The sequence below is a fragment of the Gossypium raimondii genome, chromosome 7, assembly GCF_025698545.1.
Source record: "Gossypium raimondii isolate GPD5lz chromosome 7, ASM2569854v1, whole genome shotgun sequence".
Classification (NCBI taxonomy): Eukaryota; Viridiplantae; Streptophyta; class Magnoliopsida; order Malvales; family Malvaceae; genus Gossypium; species Gossypium raimondii.
In genome coordinates, this window is record NC_068571.1 from 41,174,201 (window position 1) to 41,188,495 (window position 14,295).

The window sequence follows — 14,295 nt, forward strand, 5'->3', positions numbered from 1 at the left end:
CATTTTGGATTTCACATGAAATCGATTTTAAAAGTAGACCTATTAATTCTTATTTAAAAGTTCTAATATTTTCTATTTAAAAGAACATTTGAGGTTTTGATAGATCGACCTAAAAATAATAGGAAGCATATAGTAATAGTAATAAAGAGGAAGAAATGGAAGGAGAGGAAGCTGAGTGCTGAAAAGGTGGGAAAGGGTTTAATGGGATTTATTTATGTATTATCCAATAGGAAAGTTTTAACATTGCGTGAGTGAGAAAAGGAGAAAAAAGAAGAGCCATCTCTTTCTCTTGTCTTTATTTGCATTCCATTGCTCTATAAATGTCTGCCTTCTCTGAACTCCCTTTCTCAGTATTTCTGGTCTTTTCCTCCTTTTTCTTTTCTTTGCATTCATTGGGTTCATTTTTTTCCCCAGCAAATGGAAGACGTGGTTCCCTTGTGGAACTATCAAGAGGTGGTCTTACTTGCTTTATGTTAATATTTCTGGTTCAATATTCTATGATTTTTTTTAAATATAGGTCTATTTTGGGTCTACATGTTCCCACCCAAACCATAGGGTTTGGCAAGTGCAATTTTGATGAAGTCTGAAACTAACCCTTTTTCTTTTTCTTTTTTCTGGTTAAACAGGATTTTGATGAACTGAAACTCAAGCTTCAATACACTAGTATTGAGCTAGAGTCGGTGAAAATGGAAGCATATGAACAAATAAGGAAATACAGGGATGAAGTGAACCATTTGGTGAATCTTGTAAAACTTGCTTGCCAAGAAAGAGATGAAGCAAGAGATCAGTTCCAAAAGCTAGTTAACAAGTTAATGGCTTCTTCTTCTTCTTCTACAATCCTCCCTCAACCCCAGCCTGAAAATCTGCTTGTGATTGCAGCAGCAAAAGCAAACTCAAGCATAACTGAATCAAACAGTTTATCTGAGACGTATAATCATCACCCCTCACATGGGTCTTCCCCAGTAGATTCCTTGTTTGATGCAGTCACTTCACCAGATTTTTCAAGCATTAATAATAACATGGTTGACAACAGTTTGATTCATAACCTTGCAAAGGGGAAAACTTTGCCTGAAAAAGGGAAGCTTTTGCAAGCTGTAATGGAAGCAAGCCCTCTTCTTCAAACACTTCTCGTTGCTGGGCCCCTTCCTCGATGGCGAAATCCCCCACCGCCTTTGCAAACTTACAAAATCCCACCTGTTTCCATCAGAGCTTGTCATTCTAAACTTGATAACCAGAAACCAGATGCCTATCCCAATCCCAGTTCTACTGTTGTTGTAAAACAATTGAACAACTCATCACCAATGTGCCCTCAAATGATTCGTGGGTCTGGTCAGTCATGTTCAGTCGCTATGTTGGATTTTGCAGCTTCTGCTTCTGCCTCTGGGGTGAGCAATGGTGCTAACTCTCAAATCTCATTCCTAGCAGGAAAGCGCCAAAGGCTTCAATGAGTTGAAAGAAGGTTTCCTTCAGTTTTGTAAAGGTTAAAATCAATGTGAGGGTGATGGTGTACATTGGATACGCTTTTTAGAGGATTAATTTGGATGATTTTAGAGTAGTACAGCTTTTTAAACACTTTTAACTTCTGGTTTATTACTTTATTTGAACCAAAAGCTTATATACGTATTTATTATTCATGATCCTCTTCGATGAAATTTAACCTTAAAAAAACCTTGCAGTTAAAGCTGAATATGCAAAAATTGAAATACAAAGAACTATGACAGTGAATATATCAATAGAAAGTACGTTGGGACTACTTATTTTGGGACAAATTAAGAGGTATGAATGAAAATTTTGAAAAAGTGAGTACGGTAAAGGAAACTGATGGTAAATGAGTAATGAAAGCGGTTGGAGTGGAATGGTTGGTGATTTGATGATGGACATTGTCTTGGGATGGCGGCCCCAAGTTTTTGATTGTTAGGCACACTTAGTGATGTTGACCGAATGTGGTATCGTTTTTATGTATTGCTATTGGTATATTTTAGTCTACTGGTTGATATTTATAGAGGTGACTGTTATAGAGAGGTTTTTAAAAATAGATGTAGATATATGTTAATGCTCAATTTATAAGTGCTAAAAGTATTATATTTTAACCTCATTTTTAATGCGTTTTTTGGTAATTATTTTATGTTAATGGTGAATTTTATATTCCTATTCCTTTGAATTCATGTTTTAATGCTTAATAGAGCACTTGAGAGCAAAATGAGTGAAAAACGGAGCAAGTTACGAGAGCCACACGGGTTGACCCATTCCACACGGCCTGGCCACACGACCATGTGACCCACATGAGCTACTACACGACCATGTGGTAGGCCATGTCGATTGAGCAGATTGGTACTCTGAACTGCGAAAAAGCACGATTTTTAGATTTTTCTGGCATTCTAAGACGTATATATGACAAAAGAAAATGGAAGAGAGCAGTTATAGAATATTCAAGAAAACAACTCGAAAAATACCATTGAAGCCGATTCTGAAGTAGATTTCCTTTAAGATTGAAGATTTCTAATTGATTTCTTAGGAGATTATAATGAATTTCTTTATTTATTTTGGTTATACTGTATCTTGGTTGTTTTTATTTTCAATCATAAACTAATTTTCCAAATACCTAGGGAGATGAACCCTATTATGAATTTTGTCATTTGGTTTTTATTTTACGCAATAAATACTTAAATCTTATTTTCAATTATGTGTGCTTAATTTTTGGTTTGATATTTCTTGATTATTGATTCATATTTAATGTGCTTAAATCAGAGGAGGAATAGACACTGTTTAAGAGTAGATATTGTGTAATTGAGTGGAGTTGCATGCAATCTTAGAAATAAGACAACATAAATTTACCGGATTAGAGTCAAATCTGACAGGGGAATCTATAGCCCAAGTTAATGCGATAATAGGGGTTTTAATTAGAAATAAATTTCAATTAATCAACCTAGAGTTAGTTGCTCTTGCTATCGAAAGAGATATTAGCATGATAATAATAGATGAGATTTAGATGAATTCTTTCCTGGGTATTATTTATCTTCTTGGTTGTTAGTCGTTTATTTTCCTAATATGTTCTTTGTTGTGTTCATTAGTTGATTAATTTAGTTAATTTTAGTTTTTAATCAATCACTAAAATTATTCGACTAAATAATAGAAAGACAGTAATTACTAGTACTTTTAGTCTTTGTGGGAACGATATCTTTACTCACCGCTGCTATACCATTAATTGATATGTGCACTTGTCTTAGTCAAATTTTTAGTTGATTCATGACGCATCATCAATCTAGTAGAAAAATATATACATTCAGTTCTCTAACATTATGTCATTATAACAATCTGGTTTGTTGAAGGATCGGTTTTTTATGTATTATTTTTACCTCTATAATAACTTTGTATCTAAAACAACATCAATGATAAAGTATGAAGTACACTCTTTACTATGTTAAAATTTAATATAATTAATTATATTCCTAAATAAAATAGAAATAATAAATTTTAGTTAGAATGTTTAAATTTTATATAAAATATTAATACTATTTTATTCAAAAATTGTATTTGGAAGTTTAATTAAATATATTATTTAATTTTCATTGATTAATAATATAATTTTAAATTTTAAAAGAAATTAAGTATGAGGTATGAATGTATAATAGTCTCCACTATAATTTCCGTTATAACTATATTATATTTCTTTTAATTTCCGTGTAAATTGAATATTACTATCTAAATTATACATATTTCTATCTTCATCTTTAAATTTCCTTTTTTGTCATTAATTGTTTCGTTAATCAAACCGTTAAGTCTATTAAAAATAGTTAACCTTTAAATTGGTACTTAAACTATGCTTTTTTTCCCATTTTGGTACCTAAATATTTTCAAAATAGAAAAAACCAATTCAACCAACCCATACCGATTCATAAGTCAATCGGTTCAACCCCTATATCTGAAGTAGTACCTTGGCTGATTCCCAGTCAAACCAGTCTAATTGGCCAATTCGGTCTAATTCTAAAAACATTGATTTTGATGAAGGAAAGAACTTTTTCAATCCTGTTAAGTCAAGCAATCCCGTTAAGTCGAGCAAGCAGGCGGAGAAATTCGAAAACAGAATTAATCGCCAGCGTCTCGTCTTTGGGAGGGCAAATTTTGAGCATTTTTTTACATTGCTAGATATTATAAAAGAAGAACCAAGAAAAAAAGGGAAAAAATAGAAGAAAAAAAATAGAGAGAGAGAGAGAAATAAGGTAAAAGAAAAGAAAACACCAATAAAATATTTTTAAATGTTTACATGATGTGGCGGTCTATGATTGATTATTTTTTTTAATGGATATAACATTTTGGTGTAAAATAAGTAGGAATAATGGTTGAGGTACTTGTGACCAAAAATAAAGTTTAATACCAACTTGGGGAAAATGGTTTAGGTACTAATTTGTGGGTGGTTTGATTAATGGAGGCATCAATTTAAGGAAAGAAAACTAGTTTAAATATTATGATAAAAAAATTTAATGCTAAAATTAAAAAAAGTATAGTTTAAATACTAATTTATAAATTGTAGTTTTAAAGTGAGTAGTTGTAAGCATTAATTTTATGAGATCGAATTTTATAATAAAATGATACAATATTAATTTAAAAATGATGTAATGTATTTATCAAATTCATTATAATTTAAAAATTCCAATAATATGAAATGGATTGGGTTAAAAGAAAATGTTGAGTTTTTTAAGCTATAATGGGTTGGTTCAACATCATACTTACTTAAAACACCTCATTCTATTTCAAGTTAATATCGTGTATTTTTTTAAAATAAAATATTATTAATAAGAATCATAAATAATAAGGATACAAAAGTGTAATATATAGTACAAATGATAAATAAGATAGTATAAATTGATACACTAATATCGTATTTGCATAATATTTCCAAAAGATGAGAAAGACAAATTTACAGTAACCGCAATACTCAAAGCATTCAGAAACAAACCAAAGATGCATTACTTTGATCAAATCGCTGAAAATTGCATCTTAGTCTTACCATCATCAGACCAACCTAATGATGATCTTCAAAACTACTGCCAAAAGCCTCAAAAGACCCACCACATAGTAATGCACAAAAAGTCAAATCTCAAATGACCTATTCTCATTTCATCATCATCTCAGATTCTAATTTTATGATCCCTATCATTGTACTTTAGCATGATAAAACTCTATAAGAATAGTTTCCGGTAGATATGTGAAAACATGACTAGAAACTAAAAGCTAAAATTGAAACCAGTATTATTTTCAGAGAAAATAAAGTTGACCAAACAAAAATTGTAATAGTGTGAAATGGACACAACCAGCTCGAAAATTGACACCGTCACCAAAAAAAAATTAAAATTTAATTTGAAAAAGTGACATCTAAATATTTTTCTAAAGAGCAAAGGAGATTTTTTTTTTTAAAAAAAAAAATTCATTTTCTTAAGTACATTTTAATATGTTAAATAATGTCTTAACATTTTTTGTGAACAGTGAAAAAGAAATATTTATTTTTGCTCCTTTTCCTAATTTATATCATCATTCAAAGTGATTTCAATAGAATCTTAAATATTATCGCCAATGCCTTGCAAGGCTGTCATTACTTTATCCTCCTTAGGTTTAACCGTTCCCTGTTTCCGCGAACCAGCGAGGCTGACCTTCCTATGATCTCCGACTCTGTATGGTTTTCATTTTTTTTTTTCAATCTGTATCAAGGATTAGCTCCAATAATAAATTCATCGCATGCTTTTATTTTTCACAATTTCACCTATAACTTGGTTATAATTTATATATAGCATAGCATGCCACCTTCAGCTGCAGTTCCACCGTCACAACCATCGCAGCAGAATCCATGGGTAAGTTTCTCAGTTACTATAATGTGTGTCATCTTCCTGGCGAATCCCTTGGTAATTGTTTCAGCTGCTATTGTTTGTATCATCTTACTGGTATCAAAACGTATGCAAAAGTAAGGGTAAGGTTATGTGAAGTTAGTGTGCGACTGTGATCGGTCAATTCGTCAATAAATCAGTGTTGCAGTGTTGTTATATTTGTAATTAGCGAATGTGAGTTTGAGAATTGTGTTACATCAATTCATCTTTATTGAATCTAACAATAATAAGGTTGTATAAATAATGAGATCCTCTCTTCTGAGTATTAGAGTTATATTTTCTCAGCTGTTCCATTCCTTTCTTTCTATCGTAACTCACTTGATTTCTTCATCATTTCAACACAAATCTGTCATAGAATCACTCTACTGTCAATTTAATGCTGCAATATTTTTTAGGAAAATCTCGCCAGGACGCTTGAAGACCTCAAAGATCAATAATAACCACAAGTAACAAATCAAATGAGATGGATTCTTTTTATGTGAAAAACTCCTTTAAAAGCAAAAGGTAAAAATCACATGACCATAAATCCACTCAAAAGCTTCATTTATCACACAAAACCACAATGAAGAGGGGTATATAACTCCAACAAAGCTATATCAAAAGTAATCAAGCAAATTGTAGAGCTGACTTTTAAACTGAAACCCCAAAACTACACACCCACATGGAAAATCTAACCATATGCAATCAAGATCTTCCGAGTATACTATTCCTTGCCTAAAAATCAACTCTAACAAGCTTGAGATGAATCCCTGAATCCCAGAGAACGTAAAACCAACATAAAAAACACCAAAAAAATTTTGATGTTCATAAAATTACCATAATTTCAAATTTGTTTAATTTAACATTAAAATTTTATTAATAGCAAATAATAAAAAAATTTATTAAAATTTATTAATGAAAAATGAACTCTATTTTTTAAATATTAGTTAATTTGAATTCAAAAAAATAATACAATAATAAAAAAATTTTGGCAAGCATATCGAAAAGGGAATGGGAAGATGTTATCCCTGATTTTTGTCTTCACAATTAAAATTGTCAGCGTCTAAGATGTTGGTAAACCATTTGGCGGCAGATAGAATAAGAGAAAAACTTAATATTGTCGCCACTGCCCCAATGTCTTTACTTGTTCCTCCTTAGATTGAATCGTTCCTCTTTTCAGCTAAACGATCATGGCTTACATTCCTATGAAAAGAGCTCTTCTCAATCTAGGTTAAAGGATTATCTTCAATAAATTCAGCAACTTACCTTCATTCAAAGCCCTTTTGCCTGCTTTTATTTCACATTTCACCATGTACAGCATGCCTCCCTCTTCAGCTCCAGCTTTAGCGCCACAACCACCGAAGTGGAATCCCTTGCTAATTCTCTCAGTTGCTATTGTTTCTATCATCTTCATGTTACTTAGTTCCTACTCGGTTTTGAGACGACTCTGCCGTGAATTTAATGCTGCAATATTCCCCAGAAACCAGCTTCAAAGCCGGATTCTAAGTGATCAGAGCAACTTTGATCATCCTTCTTCACAAACTCAGAGCAATGCACTGGAATCTACTGTTCTCAACTCCCTTCCAATATCCCAATTAAAGAAGGGAAATAAAGAACTGCCATGGCCGAGCAACACCGATTGTGCAGTTTGTTTGGCTGAGTTTGAAGAAGGAGAATGGCTAAAACATTTACCAAGTTGCACACATGCCTTCCACGTTTCTTGCATTGACACATGGTTTCGATCACACTCAAGCTGCCCACTTTGCAGATCAAGTGTTTTCAATCTAACAGAAAGACCTGAATGTTCTGTTTAGACGTTCGCAATTTTGGTGACTTTATAGATAGATCTTTTCGGGCTGAACCAGAGATTTGATTCAACAGGTGGCCCTATAACAACGATTTTGTATAAATAGCTAACATTCAAGCAGTGAACCATTTTTAAACAAATGCCCCAAAGCATGTAAATCAAAAATCACCTTCTGTCTTAAGTTGAACCAGAGATGGCTAATTGGCAACAACAATGCAATATTACAAACTTTTAAGTGCTAATAAAAATAAAAATGCCTGCTCAATGTCTCGAAATAATTTTACTCTTTGCAAAGAAAAGGAAAATAAATGCTCAACAAGGTAGCTACTAACTAGCTTAGATAATACCAATTTTGTTTGCAACGTCCAAGGCATCGTATTCGGGTGTCAACCTAACGTATGCTTTCTTTGTTCCATCAGGCCTGGATTAAGAGAAACATAACCACAAGATTAATATCTAAAACACTAAAGCTGTAAACATAAGATGAATACGAAGAGATGAAACAAATGAGTCGTCAAGAAGCCTAATTGCAGAACACAAGCAAGCAAATGTATGTAATACTGCAGAAAACAAAGAAAACCGTTGCTCTAAAGCAAATCAACAGAGAAATGATCTCAAAGTTGATAATTAGATTTCGAAAACATACACAACCAATGTGTTATTCTTTTGCAGTTCTTCACATTTAGCATACACCGAACCAAATATCCAATGAATATCAAAGATCTTACTGGTCTACAAACTTTAGTAGTAGCAATTATATCAAACCGCTGATCATTCTTGGGCTATATGAAATAAGTTGTAGTGGGTATACTATTATAAAAGATTACCTGATCAAGGTGTTAACTTTCTTGGCCTGAATATCATACATCTTCTTGACAGCATCTTTAATCTTCTTCTTATCAGCACGAATGTCAACAATGAAAACCAAAGTGTTGTTGTCTTCAATCTTCTTCATTGCAGACTCAGTCGTGAGGGGAAACTTGAGAATCTGATAATGATCAAGCTTGTTCCTTGGTGGAGCACTAATGCGAGGGTACTTTGGGGTCCTATCCTTCTTCAAGGTCCTTGGCCTGTGGAATGTAACCTTGATTCGGATCTTCTTGGCCTTCTTCTTAAATGTGGCTCCAGATTTCACTGCTTTCGCTGCTTTCAAGGCCTGTGCCTTTGGATCTGATTTCTTCTCAACTACATAATTTACGACAATCAATATAAATTAAAAAATGCTATAAAAAAGGATTACGAAGAAAATTTATGTAGAAGCAGAGTATAATGTTCAGAACCAATAAAATTCAAATCCAAAATACCTTTGGGGGCCATTGGTTGCGGCTGCCTCAAACCCTTGTAAACCCTAAACCAGAACAAAGAAAATCAAATTTTATACATAAAAAAGCCGAAATCACTTCGAAACAGAAAATAGGGAAATGAAAAACATAAGAGAAAATAGGGCAGCAAGAGAGACCTGTCGATGAAGAAGCGGAGCCGTTAGGGTTTGCTAGTAACAGGCGAAGAAGAAATTAGGGTTTATATAGATAGGATTTTCAAATTCACTCTAGTTTCCAGTGGGCTCAAAGTCACGGGGCAAGCCCACTGTATCCAAAAACAATATTACACAGATAAAGGCCTGGGTTCGTTTTATCCAGTTCAAGCCGCTTGCTTAAAAAAATAAAAGTTAAAATAGGCCATATATCCTTGTAGTCATCGTAAAATTAGAATTTAGTCATTTTACTTTTATTTTTAAAACTTTAGCCACTTTATTTTTTTAGATTTCTAAATTCAAGTCTAACTGTTAATATTATTAAATTTATTTTATTAGATTCAAGTTCATTAAAATGCCATTTTTTAGTTATAATGCCAACAAATGAGTTTTTTAATTTCAAAATGTAACACCAATAATTTTAATAGTGTTAACAATCGATCTGAATTTTGAAATCTAAAAAGTAGAGGGCTAAATTCCTCAAAATAAAATAATATAGATTAAATTTTAAATTTGTGAAGAGTACATAGACCTATGACATAATTAACCAAAAATATATCATAAAAGATAGGGTTTACCCAATTTAGGGATTACTCAACATCCTCTTTATCTTTGAATAATCTAAATAAAACAAAGGTTATGATACGATAACAATCCTAAAAGCTTACTTCGGATTAATTTACGTTACATTTTTGTATATAAGCATGCATGTAGGCATGGGAATCCACATGTAACAACTAAAATAGGGAACAAGCAATTATAGTCTCAAAGTGAAAGCTTTTACTATTTTTTGAACCAATGAGTACAAATGAGGCAAATTACAAGGCTATCACAGAAATGAGGGATTAAAGAAGAGAATAGATAGCTTAGAACATCTTGTACCAGCTGAGAGAAAGGAGGCAGTGGCTATTGCTAAATGATTTCATGCCTTCACCTGGTAGTACCCAATGCTATTTACCAGAATTGTACCTAAATTGTGGTTAGCCCACCACATACCCATGCAGGACCACATGTCTTATCTCACGCTGGGGTTTGTTGCTTTCTAACGGTTTGTCACGAGAATCTTCATTGTTGCTCGTGCTTGGCATAAAGGCTGGGTTAAGGCCCGTTACATCACCCCCATCTGCAAGACGAACCTTGTCCACAAGGTTCGAAGTATTAGGTTCAATGAGGGGCAAAGGAATGGTTTGGCTTTCAGGGTTGCTGATACATTTTTTCAGAACTGATTATAAGCCATGGTTCCAATGCGTTTCAAGACTTTAAAAGGACCAAAGTAATGTTGGCCCAGCTTCTGGTTTCTGTGCAGATAAAGGGAAAACTGTCGATAGGGCTGAAGTTTAACAAAAAGCCCATCACCAACTGCATAAGAGATGTCTCAATGATGTTTATCAGCTTAGTTTTTTTGTCGATTTTGAGCCCTAAGTAAATTGTTCTTAAGCTGCTGGAGTATAATGTCACGGTTGGACAAATCGTGGTCAAGAGCTGAAAGCTTAACAGTGCCGGGAATATATCAAATCAGTGTTGGTGGTTCATGGTTATAAAGAACTTTAAATGGGGACATACCAGCCGAGCTATGATGTAAAGTATTATACCAATGTTCGGCCCACGGTAAAAATTTAAGCCAAGAGTTGGGAGTGTCGGCAACAAAGCACCTTAAGTACATTTCCAAAACTTTGTTGACAACCTCTGTTTGCCTATCTGCCTTCAGATGATAAGCGGAGCTCAATGCTCGTGCAGTGCCCTGTAATTTATTTAGCTCATCTCAAAAAGTACTCAAGAATAAGGGATCTTGATCACTAACTATTTTTGTCAGAATTCTATGTAATTTAACCACCCATTCAAAAATAACTCAACTAACTTCATACTATTAAAGTTACTAGGCAATGGAAAGATGTGAGCATATTTGCATAATCGATCCACAACGATAAATATCACCGTCTTACCAAATGATAGAGGGAGACCTGTGATGAAATCCATGCTTAGTTCCTCGAAAACTTGTGTTAGTAAGGGTAAGGGCTGAAGTAAACCAGTGGGGGTCAATTGTGATACCTTCATTGTTTGACAAATAATACACAAACGGACAAATTGTTGTACATCTCTGCGTACGGATAGTCAATAAAAGTTTGCTGCCAATCGATGGAGAGTTCGTGATATTCCAGCATGTCCACCGATGACTGAGCAGTGGAGTTCCTCCAGTAATGCTTTATGCAAAGCAGCATTCGTGGGCACTACCAATATGTTTCTAAAGAATAATAACCCATTATGCACCATATAATCATGAAATTCATAATTACAAGCAGCCAACTGAGCATGAATATGTAATAGATCAGGGTGAGAGCTATTTAGTTGTCGAAACTCTTCAAGTCGAGCAAAATCCTGAGCTGATAAGGAAAGAAAGCAACATGTTGGGCATCGAGATAAGGCATCAGCCACTGTGTTTAACTTTTCGGGCTTGTACAACACTTCGAAATCGAACCCAACCAATTTATATAGCCAGCGTTGCTGTTCTGGTGTTTGTATTGTCTGTGTCATGAGATTTTTCAAAGCTTTTTGGTCTATGATGATGGAAAACCGTCTCCCCAACAAGTATTGTCTCCATTTGCCCACTGCTTGGGTAATGGCAAACATCTCGCGATGGTATGCCTGGGCACCCTGCATTCGGGTGGATAACTTTTTACTATAGAGGGCAATAGGTTTTCCTCTTTGAACCAATACGACACCGATCCCCGTCCCGGATGCATCAGTTTCAAATGTAAATGAGGCTAAAAAATCTGGAAGGGCCAAGAGAGGTGCACTACTCAAGTCTTCTTTCAACTAAATGAATGCAGATTGTGCCTTAGGGGTCCAATTGAAATTGTTAATTTTTAGAAGGCCGGAGAGTGGTGCTGCGATCTTTGCGAACCCTTTAATAAATAGTCTATAGTAATCGGCCAGGCCTAAAAATCCTCGAATACCTTTAACATTTTCTGAAATTGACCATTCACGAATTGTCGTGATCTTAAAGGGATCGACCTGAAGTCCGTTGCTGGTGACGAGATGTCCCAAGTACTCAATATGAGACTACCGAAAAATACACTTGCTCTCCTTTGTAATCAATTGATGAGCTCGCAAAGTTTCAAATACAATCTGTAAATGGTGCAAGTGATCATCCTGTGACGTATTATAAACCAAAATGTCATAAAAAAATAAGGACAAATTGACGGATGAAGGGTTTAAAGATATTGTTCATAGTGGCCTGGAAGGTAGAGGGTACATTTGTAAGGCCGAAAGGCATTACGAGGAATTCGTAATGGCCCTCATAAGTGCGAAAAGCCATCTTCAGAATGTCTTCAGGTTTAACCAAAATTTGATGGAACCCAGCAAGCAAGTCTAACTTTGAAAAGAATGTAGCACCAAATAGTTCATCGAATAACTCATCCGTCATCAGAATTGGAAATCAATCACGGATTGTCACGAAATTCAATGACTGATAATCGACACAAAATCTCCAAGTGTTGTTTTTCTTTTTAACTAGTAATACTGGTGAAGAAAAGGGGTTCGTACTCAGCCTAATGATCCTTTCTTTCAACATTGTCGATACTTGCCTCTCAATTTTCTATTTTTGGAAATGAGGATATCGGTAGAGGCAGACATTGATCAGAGCAAAATTAGGTTTAAGGTGTATGGAGTGATCTGTAGGGCGTGTCGGAGGTAAGCCTGATATTCGAGTAAAGACGTCTTGAAACTAGTTAAGTAATGGGGTAAAAGCCGTAGTTGTATTAGGCTTGGTGTGAGATGGATCGAACGATATCTGTAGACTATACAAGGCTACAACAGCTCCCACTTCATGGGTATGCCGCAATGAGTTTAGTTGAAACTGTTTAGGATCAGAACCATGCATTCCTTGCTAAGTAACCTTCAACGACTCGATACTGAATTGAAAGGTTGATGAAGCATAATCAGTTATGACAAGGCCAAGAGTTGCGAGCCATGCCACTCCCAATACTACATCTAATCCATGAAGAGGCAAGACATAAAAATCAGCAGCTATATCAGTACCTTGAATCTGTAAGTGCACATTTTTCACTTTCCCTTCACTGTGAATAATCTCCCCATTGCCAACTAATACTGGAAAAGACACAGACGGATCGATATCAAGGCCAAGAAACTGAGCAACGCAACTCTGAATAAAATTATGCGTGTTTCTCCCATCCAAAAGTACCTGGACTGAATGACCTTTGTATCGAACCCATGAATCGCAAAGTTGCTGGTGAAAGGCAACCAGACATAGCATTATAAGAAATCATTGTGGTGGTTGTCGAGTCGGTGACGGTGGAATTTAAGGCTGAGGGTTCAATAGGAGAGGTATCCGTGGAATTTAAAGAATCAGTTATAGGCTCAAGGGGTGGTAGTGATTGTTTGTCATCATCACTAGGGTAGTCATCATCTAAGAGGAATAGTTGGGGTGTATTACATTTATGCCCCCTCACATATTTTTCATCACAATAGAAGCACAAATTTAATTCCCTCCGATGTTGGGCCTCAACTTATGTTAAACGACGGGCAGCTGGTGGAAGTGGCATTTTAGTTTGGTTTTGGGTAAGGTTAATTAGGCTCGAGGATGGGTTTGGTAAAAGCCCATGAGTGAAAGGCTTGGAGTAAGGCATTTGTTTCAAGAAAAGTTTTTGGGTTTTAAATAATTTAGCCTTCTGCAAGCAAGCCAAACTAATGTCATGGTTAAGTGTAATGGGCCGAAAGTAGAGGTGTCCATGGGCCAAGCGACCCGGCCCGGCCCGACCCGACGGCCCGCCCAAAATATGAGAGGGTTCGGGTAAAAATATAGGCCTAAAATATGAGCTTTGGTAAAAAAGAGGCCCATTTAGAAAACGGGCTAGGCCTCGGGCAAAATTTTTTTGGCCCGGGCCCGGCCCGAAAATATATTAAATATATATTTTTTATGTTTAAAATATACTAGTTTAAGTTTTTAGTTTTAGTTTAAGTTTTTTATGTTTTAAGTTTTTTATGTTTAAAATATATATTTTTTATGTTTTAGTTTTTAGTTTTAGTTTTGACTTCCCCGACAGTCTGTCTTCCAAATCCCTAACCCTATCGTGCCTTGACTGCCGATCCACCTCCTCCGTCAAGACCTCCACTGATCCACCTCCGGTCTTCCACCC

The 14,295-nt window shown here is 34.9% G+C and overlaps 3 protein-coding genes across 3 annotated transcripts; 2 read left to right on the forward strand and 1 right to left on the reverse strand.

The window, feature by feature from the left end:
- Nucleotides 1-308: 308 nt before the first annotated feature.
- On the forward strand, nt 309-1,739 carry LOC105791075 (uncharacterized). The gene is made up of 2 exons (XM_012618957.2): nt 309-453; nt 627-1,739. Exons 1-2 carry the CDS (start codon nt 418-420, stop codon nt 1,446-1,448), a joined length of 858 nt encoding a protein of 285 aa, XP_012474411.1. The 5' UTR covers nt 309-417; the 3' UTR covers nt 1,449-1,739.
- Nucleotides 1,740-7,177: 5,438 nt separating this feature from the next.
- Nucleotides 7,178-7,672, forward strand: LOC105791058 (E3 ubiquitin-protein ligase RING1). Its single transcript, XM_012618938.2, has one exon. It carries the CDS (start codon nt 7,178-7,180, stop codon nt 7,670-7,672), a length of 495 nt encoding a protein of 164 aa, XP_012474392.2.
- Nucleotides 7,673-7,819: 147 nt separating this feature from the next.
- Nucleotides 7,820-9,242, reverse strand: LOC105791067 (60S ribosomal protein L23A). The gene is made up of 4 exons (XM_012618949.2): nt 9,125-9,242; nt 8,970-9,013; nt 8,493-8,850; nt 7,820-8,086 (listed from the first exon to the last, which is right to left on the reverse strand). The coding sequence occupies exons 2-4, from the start codon at nt 8,980-8,982 to the stop codon at nt 8,002-8,004; spliced, it is 456 nt and encodes a 151-aa protein (XP_012474403.1). The 5' UTR covers nt 8,983-9,013; nt 9,125-9,242; the 3' UTR covers nt 7,820-8,001.
- Nucleotides 9,243-14,295: the final 5,053 nt, after the last annotated feature.

Coding starts and splice junctions, on each gene's coding strand:
- LOC105791075 (XM_012618957.2), top strand. CDS start 418: ATGGAAGACGTGGTTCCCTTGTGGAACTATCAAGAG. Junction 454..626: donor CCTTGTGGAACTATCAAGAG/GTGGTCTTACTT, acceptor CTGGTTAAACAG/GATTTTGATGAACTGAAACT.
- LOC105791058 (XM_012618938.2), top strand. CDS start 7,178: ATGCCTCCCTCTTCAGCTCCAGCTTTAGCGCCACAACCACCGAAGTGG.
- LOC105791067 (XM_012618949.2), bottom strand. Junction 8,087..8,492: donor AAAGTTAACACCTTGATCAG/GTAATCTTTTAT, acceptor CTCTTAATCCAG/GCCTGATGGAACAAAGAAAG.